At 41.9% G+C, this 20,687-nt stretch overlaps 1 protein-coding gene, 1 long non-coding RNA gene and 1 pseudogene across 2 annotated transcripts; 1 reads left to right on the forward strand and 2 right to left on the reverse strand.

Moving 5' to 3' along the window:
- The window catches only part of LOC120564267, a 31,217-nt pseudogene extending 29,569 nt beyond the window's left edge, over positions 1-1,648 (reverse strand).
- Positions 1,649-2,024: 376 nt separating this feature from the next.
- Positions 2,025-19,326, forward strand: LOC120564252 (zinc finger and SCAN domain-containing protein 12-like). Its single transcript, XM_039809101.1, has 2 exons — positions 2,025-2,521; positions 17,387-19,326. The coding sequence occupies exons 1-2, from the start codon at positions 2,329-2,331 to the stop codon at positions 18,325-18,327; spliced, it is 1,134 nt and encodes a 377-aa protein (XP_039665035.1). The 5' UTR covers positions 2,025-2,328; the 3' UTR covers positions 18,328-19,326.
- LOC120564271 lies at positions 6,792-7,918 on the reverse strand. Its single transcript, XR_005640083.1, has 4 exons — positions 7,853-7,918; positions 7,587-7,660; positions 7,321-7,470; positions 6,792-6,936 (listed from the first exon to the last, which is right to left on the reverse strand). It is a non-coding gene; the product is annotated as an uncharacterized LOC120564271 (long non-coding RNA).
- Positions 19,327-20,687: the final 1,361 nt, after the last annotated feature.

The raw sequence follows: 20,687 nt of genomic DNA on the forward strand, positions 1-20,687 counted from the left end.
GATTACATGTTTAAAACTCTTCACCACTGGTTCACAACCTTTTTGGTCTGAGGTCCCCCCACAGTCCTGTCAAATGAGCTCACATACCCCTTCATAAATTCCCAAAGTATGCACTAAGGATACTGTTGACAATAAAGTGCTATCTATCTATCTATCTATCTATCTATCTATCTATCTATCTATTCCAATTGTGTAATTATTCATTATATAAAAGTGAATATTGTTATTTTTTCATACTTGTTGAATTGTAAATATTTAGGTTGGTTTGGTTTGTAATCCTACCACTATATCTACCTAAAGTGAGACTGAATGTTTTAACCATTAATCCATTACTTTCAGCTAACCATTTAAGCTGCTTATGCAGTACTTTCAGGTTACTATTATAACCCTTTCTCCACTTCCTTTAGCTACTCATTAGAACTATTTGGTACTACTTATTACCAGCTATTTATTTCTACTATTTATTCATTACTTTTAGCTAAACTTCTGTGCTCGCTTGCTTTCTAGTCTTCATTCACTCCTACATAACTGCAACCTCTATTGTTTACACGTTGTAACGTTGCTGTAATATTCTATCAAATCATAATTTGAATTTTTTAAATCAAAATTAGTTAACCTTCTCTATGATCTTTCCATAAACCCCTTGCAACAGCTTAACTAACCCTTTGTTGGGATTCAGTGTTTTAGACAACAAAGGCTTGTAGCCAGAAGGGCATTATATTTTCATGTTTCTCAACATCATTAAATCAGCTCATTGTGAGACAGAACAACCTTTCAAACACAAGGTGACAGCACCGCTGCACCGAAAGCAAATGGCACGTTGGCACAGTTGCTGATCAAATATAAAACTATATACATCATCAAAACAAATAGTGCTTGTGTCAATTTTTACCTTCCAAAAAAGTTACGTTAGTGGCTGTAGTGCTCCTAGTAAAACAAAGTTAGTCTGGAGCCCTGAACTGGCTTTTGGCTGACCTGTCTGCACTTTAGTTTTACGTAGGCTACTTACTTTGTAATTTGAGAACATGGTTTGATTAACCAGAATGACAGGGGCCCTGAAAGTTTACCCATATGGGTCTGATGTCAGTTTAACCAGAGTGTGAACAGAGAGAAGAAGTAAAGGTAACAAACCTGCTCTGTGTAACCGAAGCTGAGGGTTGAAAACAGCGTCCAGTAGTTTCTGTTGTCGCTCGTTCTTCTCTTTTGAACGACAAAGTTCCTCCTCGTACTCTGCTATCGTTCTTTCAAACAGCCCAAATATCTCTTCAGCAGCCGCAGTTAGTCGCTGCTCCACCAACGCTCTCAGCATTTGGACTTTAGTCATTTTCACACGACAGAAACTTTTCCTCCGAACAAACTCCGTCAAAAACACAATTTGCTCTCCTTCAAACTGTGTTGCTAACCAGCTAGCATGCTAAGCTAGCGTTGATAATTTTTTAGCTACCGGGAGATGAGGTAAAACATTCAGGAAGAAGGTGAGCAGCACAAAGTCCATTCAGATTCAGACAGGTTTATCCGGAACAACAGCTCTGATGGATCAGTGCTGTTGGAGCTCACACACACTTCCTCAGCACAACAAACCGACTCCGCTGTTTCTACTCACGTTAGACACCGTATTGCTCAAAGAGTAACATCCGGTTCTGCTGCAACTTGGTGGTTAACCTTCAAATTAAAAGGTCTTAAGCTTGACCTACAACCAACGTGACCTAAATTTAGCAACGGTTAAAATATAATTTATGGTAAAATCAGACTAAACAATAACCTATACGTTAAATAAAAGTTATTTTTAAATATAGATTTGTGTAGCAGAACAGAATGTACAGGATTCAAGGATTAAACTAACATGAAAATACTGCCTACATGTTAAGGTATCAGTAATAATAATACAATAATATACTAAACCGTATGAAATAACATTCAAATGCGATATTCTGCTGCAGAAGCATCATAACTTCGCAACTTTTATTGTGAAGAATCAGTACCGGAAGCACTTTTACTTACCGTGGCTAACTTGAGCAGTTAGCGTAGCGTGGTAGCTGGAAGTAGACTGATCAGCCACACAGCGGTAGTAGGAGAGACTATTGGATAGAGACCAAACTATATGTTTCATGGACCCACAATGTCCAGATAAACCTGTCTGAGTGGACTCTGTGCTGTTCCCTTTATTAAAAAAAAAAAAAACATTTAAATTATCTTCTGGTGTCCGACGAAGCTTGTTAGCTAGTAGACAGACACGAACGTAACTTCGCAACCCAGCGCACTTCAGAGTGAGAAAACTGTTTTTTAACGGATTGTGTCTGAAGGAAACGTTTCTGTCATTGTGTGAAAATGACTAAAGTCCAAATGCTGAGAGCGTTGGTGGAGCAGCGACTAACTGCGGCTGCTGAAGAGATATTTGGGCTGTTTGAACGAACGATAGCAGAGTACGAGGAGGAACTTGAGTTCAGTTCAAAAGAGAATCACCGACAACAGAAACTACTGGACGCTGTTTTAAACCCTGAAGTCCGGTTACACAGAGCAGGTTGGTACAGCTTTATTGTTATTATACATCTAATCTGCTGGGAAACCAGTGGAGGAGGAAGTATTCACAACCGGTACTGAAGTAAATGTACAAACGAAACTGTTTGTATTCACAACCATAATTGAAGTAAAGTACGACCATAGACAGTAAAATAAATAAACAATGTGACGCCGTTGTTTTCCACGAAAACCAGTGAAGTATAGAGAGAGGGAGTTAGATTTTTAAGTGGCATGTGGCACGTGCCAGTGGCATGTACTTCCATATACCACTTGTAATTTACCTCTCGCCGGCCCCTCCCCCAAAACGGCCATTGTCCAATCACACATCATAGCAACAGTTACTATGTGACTCCAAGCAAGATGGTAAAGCGGTGCGCCCACGGCGTTTGTAAATCGGACACTAGATACCCCGAGAGATTGTCTGGAGGATTCATTTGTACTAACGTGTTTACTATTTGGCAGCCTGAAAACTGGTATTAAAGGCTGTAGAAAGAATGCGGAATGAAAAAAGATCATGCGGTCAACAGTGTTGCCGTAATAAATCGGACTCCAGCTTAAGTTTATAGCCTACATCCTTGACACATGTATTCTGTAGTCCTAATAGTAATATACAGGCTTATATTGCAATCTCTTAGGCCTACATGTAGGTGTACTTATTGTAATGCGTGTGCAGGTTATATAAAGATAAATGCCCACAAACCGTTTCAACAGTAAGCGAGGATTTTATTCAATTCACAATAAGTTGTCCTAGTTGGCGATACAGGTGAGAACTTGTAATCACCTCAAAACAGTGGCATAAGTCTTAACACTGTGCCCCTTTAACACAAGAAAACAATGACACATTTAGAAATACAACAAATGCCAACAACACACCCATAACCTTCATAAACAAAGATGTGTACCTGTCTAAAATCAGCCACTCTAAACGATAGACGAGCCTCACCACATCCGCGCACCTTCACACTATACAATACAAACAAACGTTCACAATTCAGATAGCACCACAGTATAAATAGCATATAAATAACATCATGCACATAACAGGATTTTCACATACCATTGATAAAACCTGAGTACCCAAGAGGAAGAAACTGCTCCACGCTGCCAGGTAATCAGTGTCCAACAAACATTACCCTCCAGCTGAGTTTGACGCTCCCTTATGCCGTCATCAGCAGCGTGCCCGGCTACCGTGCGCGTAACCACACCTGTAGCGGCAGCGCCTCACATTATATTTAAATAAACACACAGTAGCTGAGTTTATGCAGTGTCTTTTTTTTTTTTTTAGTTAAAGCGCCCATATTATGCTCATTTTCAGGTTCATAACTGTATTTTAAGATTGTACCAGAATAGGTTTACATGGTTTAATTTTCAAAAAACACCATATTTTTGTTGTACTGCACAGCTCTCTCTCACTGCTGCAGATCCTCTTTTCACCTGGTTTCTGTTTTAGCTACAGAGTGAGACCTCTTTTCATCTTCTTCTTCTGTACAATCTTTGATTGCACTCGCACATGCTCAGTAGCTCAGATGTAGATCATGTCAGCTAGCTAACTCTAGAGACAGTAAAAGAAAGCCTGTTTCTCCAACTTTGGTCAGTTACAAGGCAGGATCAGCTGGGAGACTTCTTCTAAATGAGGGCACACATGGAAGTAGTTCTTTTGTAGATTATGGTGAACTTGTGTGTGTTGTAGCAGTGCTTTGCTATTGAGAACGACGTAGCATGCTAGCATTAGCGTTAGCATGCTAACGAGCTAACGGTTGTGGTTAGCCAGCTCATTTCGGACTGTGACCAGAGACACAAAAGAACACCCCAAATCACCAGAAAAAGTGATTTTTTTCATAATATGGGCACTTTAACATGTTAGCTAATGCTAGCTACATTAGCTGCTGTTGTGTTGGGTCTTTGAGCTCCCCAACTTTATTTTTCGTCAGTTTACAACAAAGTCGAACATTTGAATACATCCCTCCGCTGCGCACTGTAACCCCTTTTGCCTCGATCTGGAGGATATCGCGGAGGTATTGCTCCAAAAAAGGTCACTGACACGCACGGGTATAACGCTACCTCTTCCCGTCATGGCAATCTGTCGCGCTGGTCGTGTTTGACCATTTGTTTGTCGGACGTAGGAACAGTAACTAAGGGGGGCGGGGCTTGGCGAAAGGCTAATTGCGTATGAATTAACGCCATAGCGAGTAGTATGAAACGGCGAAAATCCGTTTAGGTACATTGGTTGGGGTGGAGGATGGGTAAAACACAGGACTATCAACCAGGAGAGCGGGATAGAGTCCCGCGATTGATATTTATTTTTCACGTTTGTTGTTTTCCTAACCCTAACACCGTTATTCTGTTTTCCTGAACGCAACCCGCGTGACACATAGCCTTGCGATAACACGCCACGTGGCTTTATAAGTGGCACGTATATTTTAACGAAATGTTACGTTGTAAGTTATGTTTTAACTTTATAAGTTATATTTTAGATGTTATGGTGAAGAACTAAGTTATATTTTAACGTTATAAGTTATATTTTAGATGTTATGGTGAAGAACTAAGTTATGTTTTAACTTTATAAGTTATATTTTAGATGTTATGGTGAAGAACTAAGTTATATTTTAACGTTATAAGTTATATTTTACGTCTTACGGTGAAAAACATGCCACTTCCGTCGGCACATGCCACTTAAAAATCTAACTCCTATTGCTATTAGAAGCACTTTTCCGGTGAGCGCTGAGCGTTACTGAGCCGCCTCCAACTGAGAGAGACAAAGTAAATGTGACGGGAGCATCCTGTCTGAAAGTTGTAAGTCTTCTGGTAGCTGTGCCAAGTAGGCCTGTCACGATAGTCAATAAATCAATTAATCGCACGATAAAAAAAATGAGCTCGATAATTTTTCTGGCCGCGATAATTTGCATGCTTGTTTGTTTTCCTTCTCTCTCTCTCTCTCTCTCTCTCTCTCTCTCTACCATAGAGACTAGAGGGTACTAGATAAATATAAGGTACTAGATAAATATAGGGTACTAGATAAATATAAGGTACTAGATAAATATAGGGTACTAGATAAATATAAGGTACTAGATAAATATAGGGTACACTGAAAAAATTCAATCATTGACTTTAATTAAATTTATTAAGGCACCCGGTTCCACGTATTTTTATTCGGTTAGTTAAAAGCAAAAATATTAAGGTCAGTTAATTCAACTAACTTATGTTACAGTAACACAATGATTGTAAATTCAGCTAATTAAAATGTTTTACTTCTGATCAACAAGACATATTTAAGCTTAACCAAATTAAGTCAATTATGTTATATTAACCTAAATAATATATGTACAGGCTACATATTTTACATTTGTCAATTCAGCATATATCTCATTTGTAGTCATTAAATAATCAATTTAAGTTCAGTTAATGATAACTTTAGGTTTTCATCTAATTTAAGTTTTACTATTTACTTTGACATAATTAAAGTTTGTCAACAGGTTCCACACAAATGAATTTGGTACACCCAACATACTTTTCTTATTTCCTTTATTCATCAACACAGCAGTGATTCAGTAACATTTTGGTGCCATTCTATAAACTAACATTTCAATGCATGTACACATTTGTAACACATGGAATTACAGCTGCAAATATTAGTCGATCGATTGACAGCAAATATATAAATAATTCACACTTTAATAAATAACTCACTTTTTATGGTTTAATAAATAATACTTTTTACAGTTTTCAAATTTGTTTACAAAATAATAGTCTCCATCTAACAGCCTTAACATCTAAAATAAAGTTTTCAGTGGCAACACTTTAACAAACATCTACTCTAAAGTAGGATTTCTTTAACAATGGTTAAGATGGTCTGATGATTGAACTTCCTTGCAGTTGTTTTTGATGCAGCTTAGTGTTAAAACATCCACAAAATAGCCATAGTTATATATCAACCGTTTTTGCGCAGCATGGTCTCTCAATTCTACATCACTTCTCTAGTAGAGCCACTCAACTACCACTTTTCATGTATGATAAGTTTTTCAAAAGTTTGCAAAGAAATTGGTTGTTTTCCTCAAGTGTAGTTTCTCTACTCTATTTCCAAACAGATAATTTTTTTCAGTTTCGGCCCAAAATATTTCTCCTGTTCGATGAAACATTCAGCATCCAAATCAGTGATTGTCTCATTTGTACAGTTAGTTAATGAGCAGCTGTACCTTGGTTGAGAGTCTGCAAGCATCCATTTGAAGGAAGAACTTTTGAGGCTTTCAGTCTGTTAGGATAACTGAGGGCACATGCAGAGGCAAAGTCTCTCAAGTCGTGCAGAACTTCAACACCCTGAATCACAATTCCAACATCGGCTGGAGGAGTGGCGGTATCACCTCCCTTAACATCGATGCTGTAGATACCAAAGGTGACTTCTCAAGCTCCCTCGGCTTCCTTTACACAGAAGAAACAGCAAGGAGAAAAACAATTATATTAGAAAATGTTTTACCTACGCAATTTTCATAACACTCACTAATAGATAAACCGGCCTCAATTGTTTGAGTGATCAGTGCTGTATGTTGAGAAGCAAACTTCTGTTTCTCATTCCAAATATCAATACATTTGATCCCTAAACACAGCTACATTGATTGATCTGTGTTTATATTCAGAGGTGGCTGCAAATAAATAATTTGAAAGAAGCACAAGAGGCAACTATCAAAACCCAACTTCATAGCCTACTCTTAAGGGTGCATTCACAGATACTATCTAGTCAGTCAGATTCACTAGTCAACATCAACTTACAATTCCATAATAATTTCTACCAACAGCAAAACATACCCGTGTAATTGGGGCCATAATGATCCTGATTTTCCTCCCTGCAGAGCCTCCTTTGTTCAACACTTTCATGAGCTGCTCAGTGCGTTGGTCAAGTTGTGTAAGGAACTTTTAGAGAAGGGGAGTAGTAGTAGTAAGAAATTCTGCCTCCATCTGAAAACATGTCCACAAACACAAATTATATTAATGGTACCTACTAAAACAGTCAACATTCATTATTTTAGTAATACCTTATAAAAAGGGTTTTTCTATTTTCTGCCTTAACGTACCGCATGAAAGCTCCGCAGTCCAGCTATAACACTTCAATACGTAGGGAGTTGACAAAGGCTATCCCAGCCAGGACCTGAAATTCAACAGATTAACAGAAGCCATCAACTACTGAAATGCATTACTTGCATTTAAGAGAGCTCTATACCTTAAAATAAAAAATAAAAATCTATTCAGAACAAGATAATGAAGCTGTCATCTAATAAATGTTCCTAAAAAATATGCAAAAGCCGATTTGCAGTAACTAGGTAGCTAGTTACGATCTTACCTTTTTTTGAGTAGGTCTTATCCAGACAGGAGCACAACTCATCAACGAAGCAATTTTTCAGGATCTGAAATTTTGCAACATAATGATTACTAAAAGAGACAAATAAACCTAGATGTTAACAGATCAATTATTGAGGCACATTTTACATGGTTCTTAAAGCAGCACTATGCAACTTTTAGCTGCAGCTGTAGTTCCACTGAGACAACCAGCAGGGGGAGTGGAGAGTAGCGCGAGCTGTAGTTCTAATGAGACAACCAGCAGGGGAAGTGGAGGGTAGCGCGAGCTGTAGTTCTAATGAGACAACCAGCAGGGGAAGTGGAGGGTAGCGCGAGCTGTAGTTCCACTGAGACAACCAGCAGGGGGAGTGGAGAGTAGCGCGAGCTGTAGTTCCACTGAGACAACCAGCAGGGGGAGTGGAGAGTAGCGCGAGCTGTAGTTCTAATGAGACAACCAGCAGGGGGAGTGGAGAGTAGCGCGAGCTGTAGTTCCACTGAGACAACCAGCAGGGGGAGTGGAGGGTAGCGCGAGCTGTAGTTCCACTGAGACAACCAGCAGGGGGAGTGGAGGGTAGCGCGAGCTGTAGTTCCACTGAGACAACCAGCAGGGGGAGTGGAGAGTAGCGCGAGCTGTAGTTCTAATGAGACAACCAGCAGGGGGAGTGGAGGGTAGCGCGAGCTGTAGTTCCACTGAGACAACCAGCAGGGGGAGTGGAGAGTAGCGCGAGCTGTAGTTCTAATGAGACAACCAGCAGGGGGAGTGGAGAGTAGCGCGAGCTGTAGTTCTAATGAGACAACCAGTAGGGAGTGGAGAGTAGCGCGAGCTGTAGTTCCACTGAGACAACCAGCAGGGGGAGTGGGAGGGGCCTACGAGCTGTAGTTCTAATGAGACAACCAGCAGGGGAGTGGAGAGTAGCGCGAGCTGTAGTTCCACTGAGACAACCAGCAGGGGGGTGGAGGGTGCTGAGCTGTAGTTCTAATGAGACAACCAGAGGGGAGTGAGTGGTGAAAACACCAGAGGGAGAGTAGTGTGTGCGAGACCGGGAGTGTGTATGAGACACCAGTAGGGGGTGGAAGGGAGCTTAGTCTAATGAGACACCAGCAGGGAAGTGGAGGGTGGTGAGCTGTAGTTCTAATGAGACAACCAGCAGGGGAGTGGAAGTAGCTGAGCTGTAGTTCTAATGAGACAACCAGCAGGGGAGTGGAGGTGCTTGAGCTGTAGTTCCTAATGGACAACAGGGGGTGAGTAGCGCTGTAGTTCATGAGACAACCAGAGGTGGAAGTAAGCTGAGCTTATTCATGAGACAACCAGCAGGGGGAGTGGAGGGTGCAGCTGTGGTTCTAATGAGACAGACCAGAGGGGAGTGGAAGTAGGCGAGCTGTAGTTCCACTGAGACAACCAGCAGGGGAGTGGAGAGTAGCGGAGCTGTAGTTCCAGAGACAACCAGGGGGGGTGGAAGTAGGCTGAGCTGTAGTTCTAATGGACAACCAGCAGGGGGTGGAAGTAAGCGAGCTGTAGTTCTAATGAGACAACCAGCAGGGGAGTGGAGGGTGGTGAGCTGTAGTTCCACTGAGACAACCAGCAGGGGGAGTAGGAGGGTAGAGCTGTAGTTCTAATGAGACAACCAGCAGGGGGAGTGGAGTAAGCGGCGAGCTGTAGTTCCACTGAGACAACCAGCAGGGGGAGTGGAGGGTGCGTGACTTAGTTCCACTGAGACAGCCAGGGGGGAGGTGGAGGTGCGCTTGAGCTGTAGTTCCACTGAGACAACCAGCAGGGGGAGTGGAGAGTAAGCTGAGAGCTGTAGTTCTAATGAGACAACCAGTAGGGGGAGTGGAGGGTGGCGGGAGCTGTAGTTCCACTGAGACAACCAGCAGGGGGAGTGGAGAGTAGCTGAGCTGTAGTTCTAATGAGACAACCAGTAGGGAGTGGAGGGTAGCAGCGAGCTGTACGTTTCTAATGAGACAACCAGCAGGGGGAGTGGAGGGTAGCGAGCTGTAGTTCTAATGAGACAACCAGCAGGGGGAGTGGAGAGTAGCGTGAGCTGTAGTTCTAATGAGACAACCAGCAGGGGGGAGTGGAGAGTAGCGGCGAGCTGTAGTTCCACTGAGACAACCAGCAGGGGAGTGGAGGGTAGCGTGGCTGTAGTTCTACTGAGACAACCAGCAGGGGGAGTGGAGGTAGCGAGCTGTAGTTCTAATGAGACAACCAGCAGGGGGAGTGGAGAGTATGCGAGCTGTAGTTCTAATGAGACAACCAGCAGGGGGAGTGGAGGGTAGCGCGAGCTGTAGTTCCACTGAGAGCAACCAGCAGGGGGAGTGGAGGTAGCGGAGCTTAGTTCCACTGAGACAACCAGCGAGAGTGGTGGAAGTAGAGCTGACTTAGTTCTAATGAGACAACCAGCAGGGGAGTGGAGAGTAGCGCGAGCTGTAGTTCTAATGAGACAACCAGCAGGGGGGTGGAGGGTGGCACTTGAGCTGTAGTTCCTAATGAGACAACCAGTAGGGGGTGGAGAGTAGCGCGAGCTGTAGTTCTAATGAGACAACCAGCAGGGGGAGTGGAAGTAAGCGTGAGCTGTAGTTCTATGAGACAACCGCAGGGGGAGTGGAGGGTGGCGGAGAGCTGTAGTTCTAATGAGACAACCAGCAGGGGGAGTGGAGGGTAGTGCGAGCTGTAGTTATAATGAGACAACCAGCAGGGGAGTGGAGAGTAGCGACTGTGTTCTAATGGCACCGCAGGTGGAGGGTAGCCTGAGCTGTAGTTATAATGAGACAACCAGCAGGGGGGTGGAGAGGCGGTGAGCTGTAGTTCTAATGAGACAACCGTAGGAGTGAGGGTAGCTGAGCTAGTTAATGAGACACCAGCAGGGGAGTGGAGGGTAAGCGGAGCTGTAGTTCTAATGAGACAACCAGCAGGAGTGGAGAGTAAGCTTGAGCTGTAGTTCTAATGAGACAACCAGCAGGGGAGTGGAGGTAAGCGCTGAGGCTGTAGTTCTAATGAGACAACCAGCAGGGGGGAGTGGAGAGTGTGAGCTTAGTTCCAATGAGACAACCAGCAGGGGGGGTGGAGGCGTGTATGGACGAGGGTGGAGGGTGGTAGTCATGACCCAGAGTGAGAGGGTAGCGACTTAGTTCCTGAGCACCGGGGGAGTGGAAGTAGCGAGCTGTAGTTCTATGAGACAACCAGCAGGGGGAGTGGAGAGTGGTTATCTAATGGGACACCGCAGGGGGGTGGAGAGACTTAGTCTAATGAGACACCAGCAGGGGGAGTGTGAGTGTGAGCTGTGGTTCTAATGAGACAACCAGCAGGGGGAGTGGTAGGTAGAGCTGTAGTTCTAATGAGACAACCAGCAGGGGAGTGGAGGTAGCGAGCTGTAGTTCTAATGAGACAACCAGCAGGGGAGTGGAGAAGTGAGCTGGTGTAGTTCTTGAGACACCGCAGGGGTGGAGAGTAAGCCTGAGCTGTAGTTCCAATGAGACAACCAGCAGGGGGAGTGGAGAGTAAGCGAGAGCTTAGTTCCTAATGAGACAACCAGTAGGGGAGTGGAGGGGTGAGCTTGTCAGGTGAAGTAGCAGCTGTGTTCCAGGGAGTACCTGAGTTAATGAGACAACCAGTAGAGTGAGGGTAAGCTGAGCTTAGTTCTAATGAGACAACCAGCAGGGGGAGTGGAGAGTAAGCGAGCTGTAGTTCTAATGAGACAACCAGCAGGGGAGTGGAAGTGGCGCAGCTGTAGTTCTAATGAGACAACCAGCAGGGGGTGGAGGTAAGCGTGAGCTGTAGTTCATGCATCAGTGAAGTGTGAGCTGTAGTTCTAATAGAGACAACCGCAGGGGTGGAGGGTGGCGGAGCTGTAGTTCTAATGAGACAACCAGCAGGGGAGTGGAGAGTAGCGTGAGCTGTAGTTTAATGAGGACAGCCAGCAGGGGGTGGAGTGGCGTGAGCTGTAGTTCTAATGAGACAACCAGTAGGGGGTGAGGTAGCGTGAGCTGTAGTTATAATGAGACAACCAGCAGGGGGTGGAGGTAGCGTGAGCTGTAGTTCTAATGAGACAAGCAGGGGTGGAGGTGTTGTGAGCTGTAGTTATAATGAGACAACCAGCAGGGGGAGTGGAAGTTGTGAGCTGTAGTTATAATGAGACAACCAGCAGGGGAGTGGAAGTATTGTGACTGTAGTTTTGGCACCAGTAGGGAGTGGAGGGTAAGCTGAGCTGTAGTTATAATGAGACAGCCAGTAGGGGGTGGAGGGTGCGGTGGTTTGTAGTGCAACCAGTAGGGTGGGAGGGTAAGCGAGCTGTAGTTATAATGAGACAACCAGTAGGGGGTGGAAGTGAGCTGTAGTTATAATGAGACAACCAGTAGGGGAGTGGAGGTAGCGAGCTGTAGTTATAATGGAGACAACCAGTAGGGGAGTGGAGGTAGCGTGACTGTAGTTATGGATGACCAGTAGGAGTGGAGGGTAGCGTTTAGTTATAATGAGACAACCAGTAGAGTGGAGTGCGAAGCGTGAGCTTAGTTATAATGAGACACCAGTAGGAGTGGAGGTGGCGAGCTGTAGTTATAATGAGACAACCAGTAGGGAGTGGAGGGTAGCGGCTGTAGTTATAGTGGGACGCACAGATGCCAGTTGCTTTTATATTTCCTTAGCATGACTTTCACACACACTCACCTGATTAAAACACAATGAAAAAATAAGTAATGATTTGGCTGGTATAGTTTATATATTCTAAAATACATGTGCAAAGTAAACTTTCAAATTCACACCGAATAAGTGGATGAGTCCTGCCCAACTGCTCTGAAATTAAACATGAGTAACATGCAGTGTTAAAGATAACCATACCTCAGGTCCACAAATGGACACCTTTTCTATTGTTTATCTGTATTAGCTAAATGCAGAAAGTTTAGTGGCGCAGTGAGCATGACACAGCCACAACATTCACTTCAGGCTCAAAGGCTAACGTTGGTAGCAGCATGCTGCTTGTGGTGTTGTGGCCTGCAGGAATATCTGTTCTAATAAACCACAAGCCGCTGCGGGTGGCCACACCACTGTGGATGCAACCCGAACGTCATTTGTCTGGTTGTTCACCCCTCTCCCCTCACTGGAGCTGACCGGAGCTAACCGCTAACCTGAGCTAATTACATTGGGCCACCAGCACTAATTTCAAGTTTAGAAACACTACACACGTTAGCTATAGCTAAGCAGTGAGCTGCTGGATAAACAGCCAACCGACATGGGTCATACATATATAGTTTATGGTCATACAGCTAACGTTAGCTAGCTAAGTTTTATAGCAAACATGTCCGGCCCCACCTGCTTTTACAGCAGTTTGCATCACAAACACAAAGTACAATCATGCTCAACATGAAAATATTACAAAACAGGTTTGAGTGAAAGAAAATGTCCTCCTACCTTTTCCCTATATTAGATACCAAACACCAACTGCAACTTTTTTCCGACAAAGTTACCGAAATTAACCGAAAGAGGCGAGGGTCAGGGTGGTCGGTCCGGGTCCGTCAGGAATTCAAAAAACTAGCCGCAGTCTGATGCAAACATCTCAGTCTTCTTCTCCTGTTTTGGTTTAAATGGTAGCTGGTGTTTTATACTGCCGTCTTCAGGATGTAACAAGTATTGCAATCCTAATTCACTTAAATTAAATGTTTTGGGATTTATCAACACATTCATATTTTTTACAGGTAACAATAGACACAATTACATTGACTTTATTTGAAATTAACATTTTAACCTAGTAAATACATTTATTTTAAGTAAACTGAACATTAAACAACTATTTAAAGTGCACAACCCCCTTGATTCAATTTTTTGAGTGTACTAGATAAATATAAGGTACTAGATAAATATAGGGTACTAGATAAATATAAGGTACTAGATAAATATAGGGTACTAGATAAATATAAGGTACTAGATAAATATAAGGTACTAGATAAATATAGGGTACTAGATAAATATAAGGTACTAGATAAATATAAGGTACTAGATAAATATAAGGTACTAGATAAATATAAGGTACTAGATAAATATAAGGTACTAGATAAATATAGGGTACTAGATAAATATAGGGTACTAGATAAATATAAGGTACTAGATAAATATAAGGTACTAGATAAATATAAGGTACTAGATAAATATAGGGTACTAGATAAATATAAGGTACTAGATAAATATAGGGATAAATATAAGGTACTAGATAAATATAGGGTACTAGATAAATATAGGGTACTAGATAAATATAGGGTACTAGATAAATATAAGGTACTAGATAAATATAAGGTACTAGATAAATATAGGGTACTAGATAAATATAGGGTACTAGATAAATATAGGGTACTAGATAAATATAAGGTACTAGATAAATATAAGATACTAGATAAATATAGGGTACTAGATAAATATAGGGTACTAGATAAATATAGGGTACTAGATAAATATAAGGTACTAGATAAATATAGTACAGAGTCTGTAGTCTATCGCACAAACACTGGAGGAATGCTGCAAGCGTTTGACAGCCAGCAGGCTATGAATTACCTCGGAGAACATGCGTGTCACAAACGGCAAACAACAGCGTGAAAGACGACAGACTAAAGAGATCAAAGACATATTGTGGATATTTAAAATCTCTTCCAGTTCCAGTGTTAAATATTCTTTAGAAATAAACGTTTATTGATCTTTAAAAAGGTGTACCTGCATTATTATGCCATTATCATTATATTAGATGAAAATGGTCTCTCAACGACAATATTATCGTTTATCGCAATCATTTCTGGGACAATTTATTGTCCAGCAAAATTTGTTATTGTGACAGGCCTAAACAGTTTTGAGGGGTTTAAGCACCTGGAGGACCTCCTCTGCCACCCTCACATCATCATTAGACAGGGTGATGAGGTCTTTGACATTTTTCTTCAGGGTCTTGTAGGTCAATGCAGAGTATATAGCTGCCTGCTGCTCCAGATAACGCTCCAGCATATCATAAGTGGAGTTCCACCCTGTTGGGACATCATGTATGAGCTTATGAGTAGGCAGCTTAAGCATTTCTTGCTTTGTCTTAAGCACATGAGCAGCTGTTGTGCTTCGGTGGAAGTAGGAAACCACCTTCCTGATCCTCCCAAGGAGGTGGTCCATCCTATTGACTGAGATTCCCTTCTGTGATGCCAACTACATGTGCAAAGCACCCTATCTGTGGGCCCAGTCCTGCCTCATTCACTGCATTTATTAGATTTTTGGCATTATCAGTTGTGACTGGGATATTACTAGTATTGGGCGTCTTTATCTGCCATTCCTCCACTGCTTGTGTCAGTACCTGCGCAAGATGAGCGCTTGTGTGACTCTCGTAGAGGGGGCGTGTCTGCAGCACCGGACTTCTCGTCTCCCAGTCTGCTGTGATGAAGTGAGCGGTTACCGTCACGTAGCTCTCCGTTCTAGTGATGGGCATTCCGGCTCTTTTTCGTGAGCCGGCTCGTTTGACTCGGCTCACTGAAAAGAGCCGGCTCTTTTGGGTCACAAACGGCTCTTTGAAAAAATTTATGTTTTGACTATGATAGGTGTGAAAAACAATTCTAATTAAATTATTAAATGAAATCATACTCACAGTGTCTCACAATTTCTTTAAAAATGCATTGATTTGTTATGAAAAAAGAATGCTATTAAACATTTGCATTTAAATTACAACTTTTTAATGTATAGAAACAACATTCAAAACAAGTGTGCCTATATAATTATTTTTTTGTTCTTTGAATTAGTCAATTATTTTAAATAAAATAAAATTCACTCATTATTTCATTATTACATAATGATTTAATTTCTATAGGCTATATTTTTAAAAATAGAGTCGGCTCTTCGGCTAGCGAGCCAGCTCCCGTCGTTCACCTACAAGCGAACGACCCATCACTACTCCGTTCCCCTGGGCGTCCACCCGTCTGTCATGAGCGCAACAGAGGATGTTCGGGATAGTTCATCCACAACTTTTTTTCTTCTCCTGCTCATAAAGATCTGGCACAATCTTTTCGCTGAAGTGGGTGCGCGACGGGATGTCGTAACGTGGCTCAAGCACTTTGAGCAGGTGTTTAAAGCCCTCGTTTTGCACAACCGAATATGGCCTCATGTCTGCACCTATAAACACACCGATAGCGTTTGTGATGGCTTTAACCCGGTCTGATTGTGCAACAATCTCCTGTCAGTGAAACACCGGGGTGATGTCACTTCAAATGCGTGGCCTACACACCGTCACGGTTTTATCCACTAACCTCTTTCCTTCATCATTATATTTGACAGGGAAGCCAAAATGCTCCCATACAGGGGATTTAAATGACGCGGGGCGTTCAAGCTCCTCCGTTCCTCCGCTCGCCATGATCAATGACGATCCGTTGCACGACTAGTTATTATTGAAACGTCGAAACACAAACTATACAAATGTAATACTTGTTTTTTCTTCAATAAGTACCATCAGTTAGGCTACGTTTAGACTGCACGCAAAAGTGACCACAACCCAATTTTTTTGCTCATATCAAATTTTTTCATGACTGTGTAAAAAGCCAAAAGTCATATGGCAAATGCATCTTTTCCAGTTCGGATTTAAGCCACTTTCATGTGTGGTCCAAGTCCTTTACAGGTCGTATATTTAAAAAATGCAATCTCAGTCTAGATGGTCAGATCGAAATTCATTCGACCCTGACGTCACTCTACAGACCATCGTCACAATTCTGCGCCGAGAACAGCAAGCCCCCAGGAACTGCGCCATGCTTTAACGCAAACATGGGCGTAACGGTGGAATTGCAACGTTTTTCCCATAGACTTTACATTGCGAAAGACAAGTCTATATATCAGCGAATACATGTTTTTGAGGAACATCAACTTACCAGTCTGCACTGCAGGCTCATATGATGGTTCTCCCGAGTTCCTGTAGCTGTAGTAATGGATATAATGGCTGTAATTGATCATTTGTATTCTCTTATAATACATCCCAGGGCTGTATGCTGTAAAGCCTGTAACGTGGATGCAACATTATAAACGTTTCTGTTCCCAACCTGCTGGCTAACAGATAATAGCTAGTGGTTATTATTTAAGTTATTTAAGCGGTTACTTTGCTAAGCATTTAAACAGTGTGCTGCGTGTGACGCGTGATGTTGTATTACTCATTTGCGAAATTGAGCATTAAAGCCCGCAGTCTGAACGTAGCCTTAGTGAGAAAACAAGCCGGGCGGTAAATTAGTTTTTTTAATACTTGTACATGTATTTAATTCTTCTCCTCAGACGTCCAGCAGCTGTCGGTGGTGAAAGCAGAGGGCTTAAGCAGAAAGGAGGGGGGGGGGACCGAGAAGTTGTTGATGTTCAAATTATTTGGCTAAGTCCTGGATCTTCCCAATCCTACCTACAGCACCTTTAAAGTTAAACTTTATTTTCTGTAAATGCATAACCCAGAAATTAACATAAAACATAATATATAAAACATACTACAGATTATGTAAGAAGATCTTGTCAATGTTAAATTACAGTTTTCTCTGTGTACATGTATTTGATTCTTCTCCTCAGATGTCCAGCAGCTGTCGGTGGTGAAAGCAGAGGTTCCCCCTGAGCAGCAGGAGTGGCGCTCCAGTCTGGACCAGGAGGACCCAGAGCCCCCACACATTAAAGAGGAACAGGAGGAACTCTGGACCAGTCAGGAGGGAGAGCAGCTTCAAGGGCTGGAGGAGGCTGATATCAAGTTCCTGTTCACTTCTGTCCCTGTGAAGAGTGACGAAGATGATGAAGAGAAAGCTCAGTCCTCACAGCTTCATGAAAGCCAAACTGAGGAGAACAGAGAGGCAGAGAGAGCAGAAGCTGATGGAGAGGACTGGGGAGGACCAGAACCAGCCAGGAACTCAGATCCAGATAGTCCTTTACAACCAGCTACTCATGACAAGACTTCAGACTCCTCTGAATGTGAGACTGATGACAGTGCAGACTGGGAGGAGACTAGGGAACCTCAGTCAGGTTTAAACCCTCTGCAAAACAATGAAGTAGCTGTAAGTGATCTGGAATGTAACACTGGAAACACATCAGTTAGCTCCTCTGAATGTGCTGGAAGCTTTGGCCACAAGAAACCTCTGCAGAACCACTCTGGAGTCCAAACAGGAGGGAAATCATTTTGTTGCTCAGTTTGTGGTAAAAGATACCTTCGTAAAAAAACCTTAACGACTCACATGAGACTTCATTCAGAAGAAAAATGTCTCACCTGTTCAGTTTGTAAAGCAAGTTTCAGTACGCCTAGCAATTTGGTTAGACACATGAGAATCCACACAGGGGAAAAACCATTTAGTTGTTCAGTTTGTAGTAAACGATTTACAGACCCTAGCAATCTGAAGCAACATCTGAAAAGACATTTGATTGTCCACACAGGGGAGAAACTATTTAGTTGTTCAGTTTGTAGTAAAAGATTTGCACAAAAGGGAAATCTGAAACAACACTTGGCCATCCACACGGGAGAGAAATAATTATTTGTTAAAGGTGCAATATGTAATACTGACAGCCAGCATTTAAAATGGTTACTGCAGTCCAAATTCAGAATACTGGAGAGAGCTGGCCCCTCCTTCCCAGACTCAAAGTTTACAGGGCTGCCAGGTTGAGAACGCTGAACCCAGTGTCCCATAATGTCAATCAGAATATTTACATGCACTTAATATTCCGGTTTTTGCCCTAATTCCAAAAAAGACAATATTCCAACTAAGCTGTTTACGGGGCTAATGAAAGTGAATATTCCACTAATATTCCCGTTTACATGTAGCGTGCAAAACATTTGATTTGTTGGCGAGAGCAGCAGAGATAAATCAAACTCTAGAGATGCTTGTTGAGCCAATTTCTTTTGTTTTTGCTTTACTGTAAACGCTGTGTTTTTTTGCCACTGAAAGAGAAGTGTGGTTAAGTGTGTTCATCTTTGTTTCTTCTTCAACATGGCCCACAACTGATCTCATCTCTTTGATATTTCGGAGTGATTCTGCTTCTATGTGCACCTCCAGGGAAGGAGAATCTGGCACGTTCACTCATTTCAGCAAAGATTTCAGTTTCGTTTCTCTGTTTAATCTATATTTACTAGAAAAAATATTGTAACAACTGCTCAAGTAATCTGTTCAATTTCTGTTAAATGCACTATAACAAACAGTTGTAAAGTTAAGCAAATGTTTTCACCACAATAACTGCAGTTCAAGGCTGTACTTCTATAATATTTGCCACTGTTTTGGTAACTGTGTTGCTTAGGAAACACTTTCTTTGTTTTGTATACATGTAATTCAATGAAATTTAAACTTTGTAGCTCTTGTAAAAAAGATTTTTTTTATTTATTCCACTTAGTCTTTTCTTAAATAGTTTTTGCCCATCATGTCTGTCAGTTTTAATAACTTTGTTCTCTCCAAGTTAATATCTGAGATCTGGGAACAAGGTTTTAAAATAAAATTAAAATAGCCCCACATCATCACATGCCCTTCACCATACCTAGAGATTGGCATGGGGTACTTTCCATAAAATCATCTCTAAGTGCAAATCAGCTATTAGGCTAACCGACATAAAATGTGTTGATGTGGGGGTATGGTGAAGGGTATGTGATGATGTGGGGGTATGGTGAAGGGTATGTGATGATGTGGGGGTATGGTGAAGGGTATGTGATGATGTGGGGGCGCTATTTTAATTCCAAAGGCCAAGGGAACTTTATCAGGATGCATAGTATCCTGGATCCATGAAATAACTGGCCTTTAAAAATAAAAGTCTGCCTGCCTCTATGGGAATTTAACACAGGGGTGGACTGACTTTTGTTGCTTTAGACATTAATGGCTGTATGTTGAGTTATTTTGAGGGACAGCACATTTACACTGTTATACAAGCTGTACAGTTAATACTTTACATTATAGCAAGGTGTAATTTCTTAAGTGTTGTCCCATTAAAAGATATAATGAAATATTTACTAAAATTTGAGGGGTGTACTCACTTTTGTGAGATACTGTACTTCTCATTCACTGATCAGCAGATTCCATCATCTCTTCAATCGAGGTTAAAGCTGAAGTGAAATATCTAGGAATAGTTTTATCTAAAAATGCTATTAGAAGGGAAGATGTTAATTTTTCTAACCGTTTAATAGATTTGAAGAAATCTTTGAGTGGCTGGCTTACCAGAGATCTCCCTATCTTTGGTAGAGTCACTCTGTCTAAATCAGAAGGTATTTCCAAAGTAATTTATCCATGTCACTCCCTGTATGTTTCTTCTCGTAATGTTAAGAAAGCCAATTCAATTGTTTTCCAATTCCTGTGGAAAAACAAAACCCATTATATTAAGAAATCACAGCTGGTTAAAGTGTATGATATGGGTGGTATTAAAGCATTGGACTTTGAATCAATGTTTGGGGCCTTTAAGATTAACTGGTTGAAAACATATCTATCACAACCAGATTCTATGTGGTTCCACATACCTATACATCTATTTAAGAAAGTAGGAGTGCTTGTGTAATGGGAAAATTACATTTAAGCCTAATTCCTTATATTTTTATGTTTAATTCGTACTTTACTTCTCTCACAAATGCTGAAAGAGTTGATCTCATTTCCCACATGCAGATTTTGATTCTAACTGCTGAGACGTCCAGTCTGGAACATAATGTGAGCACTGTTTGTCTGAACAGATAGGGGGCTACAAGGTCACCCTAAAACTCTCTTACAGGGAGGAGGAGGTGAGATGGCTCCGAGATGTCTCTTGTGTTTTTTCTGATTGTCTTCATGTGTATCAGATTGCCTGTAAGAACTGCAGCGTCATAATAATCTAAGTGTGTGTGTGTGTGTGTGTGTGTGTGTGTGTGTGTGTGTTGTCACTCTGA

The sequence above is a fragment of the Perca fluviatilis genome, chromosome 8 (genome assembly GCF_010015445.1).
Source record: "Perca fluviatilis chromosome 8, GENO_Pfluv_1.0, whole genome shotgun sequence".
Classification (NCBI taxonomy): domain Eukaryota; kingdom Metazoa; phylum Chordata; class Actinopteri; order Perciformes; family Percidae; genus Perca; species Perca fluviatilis.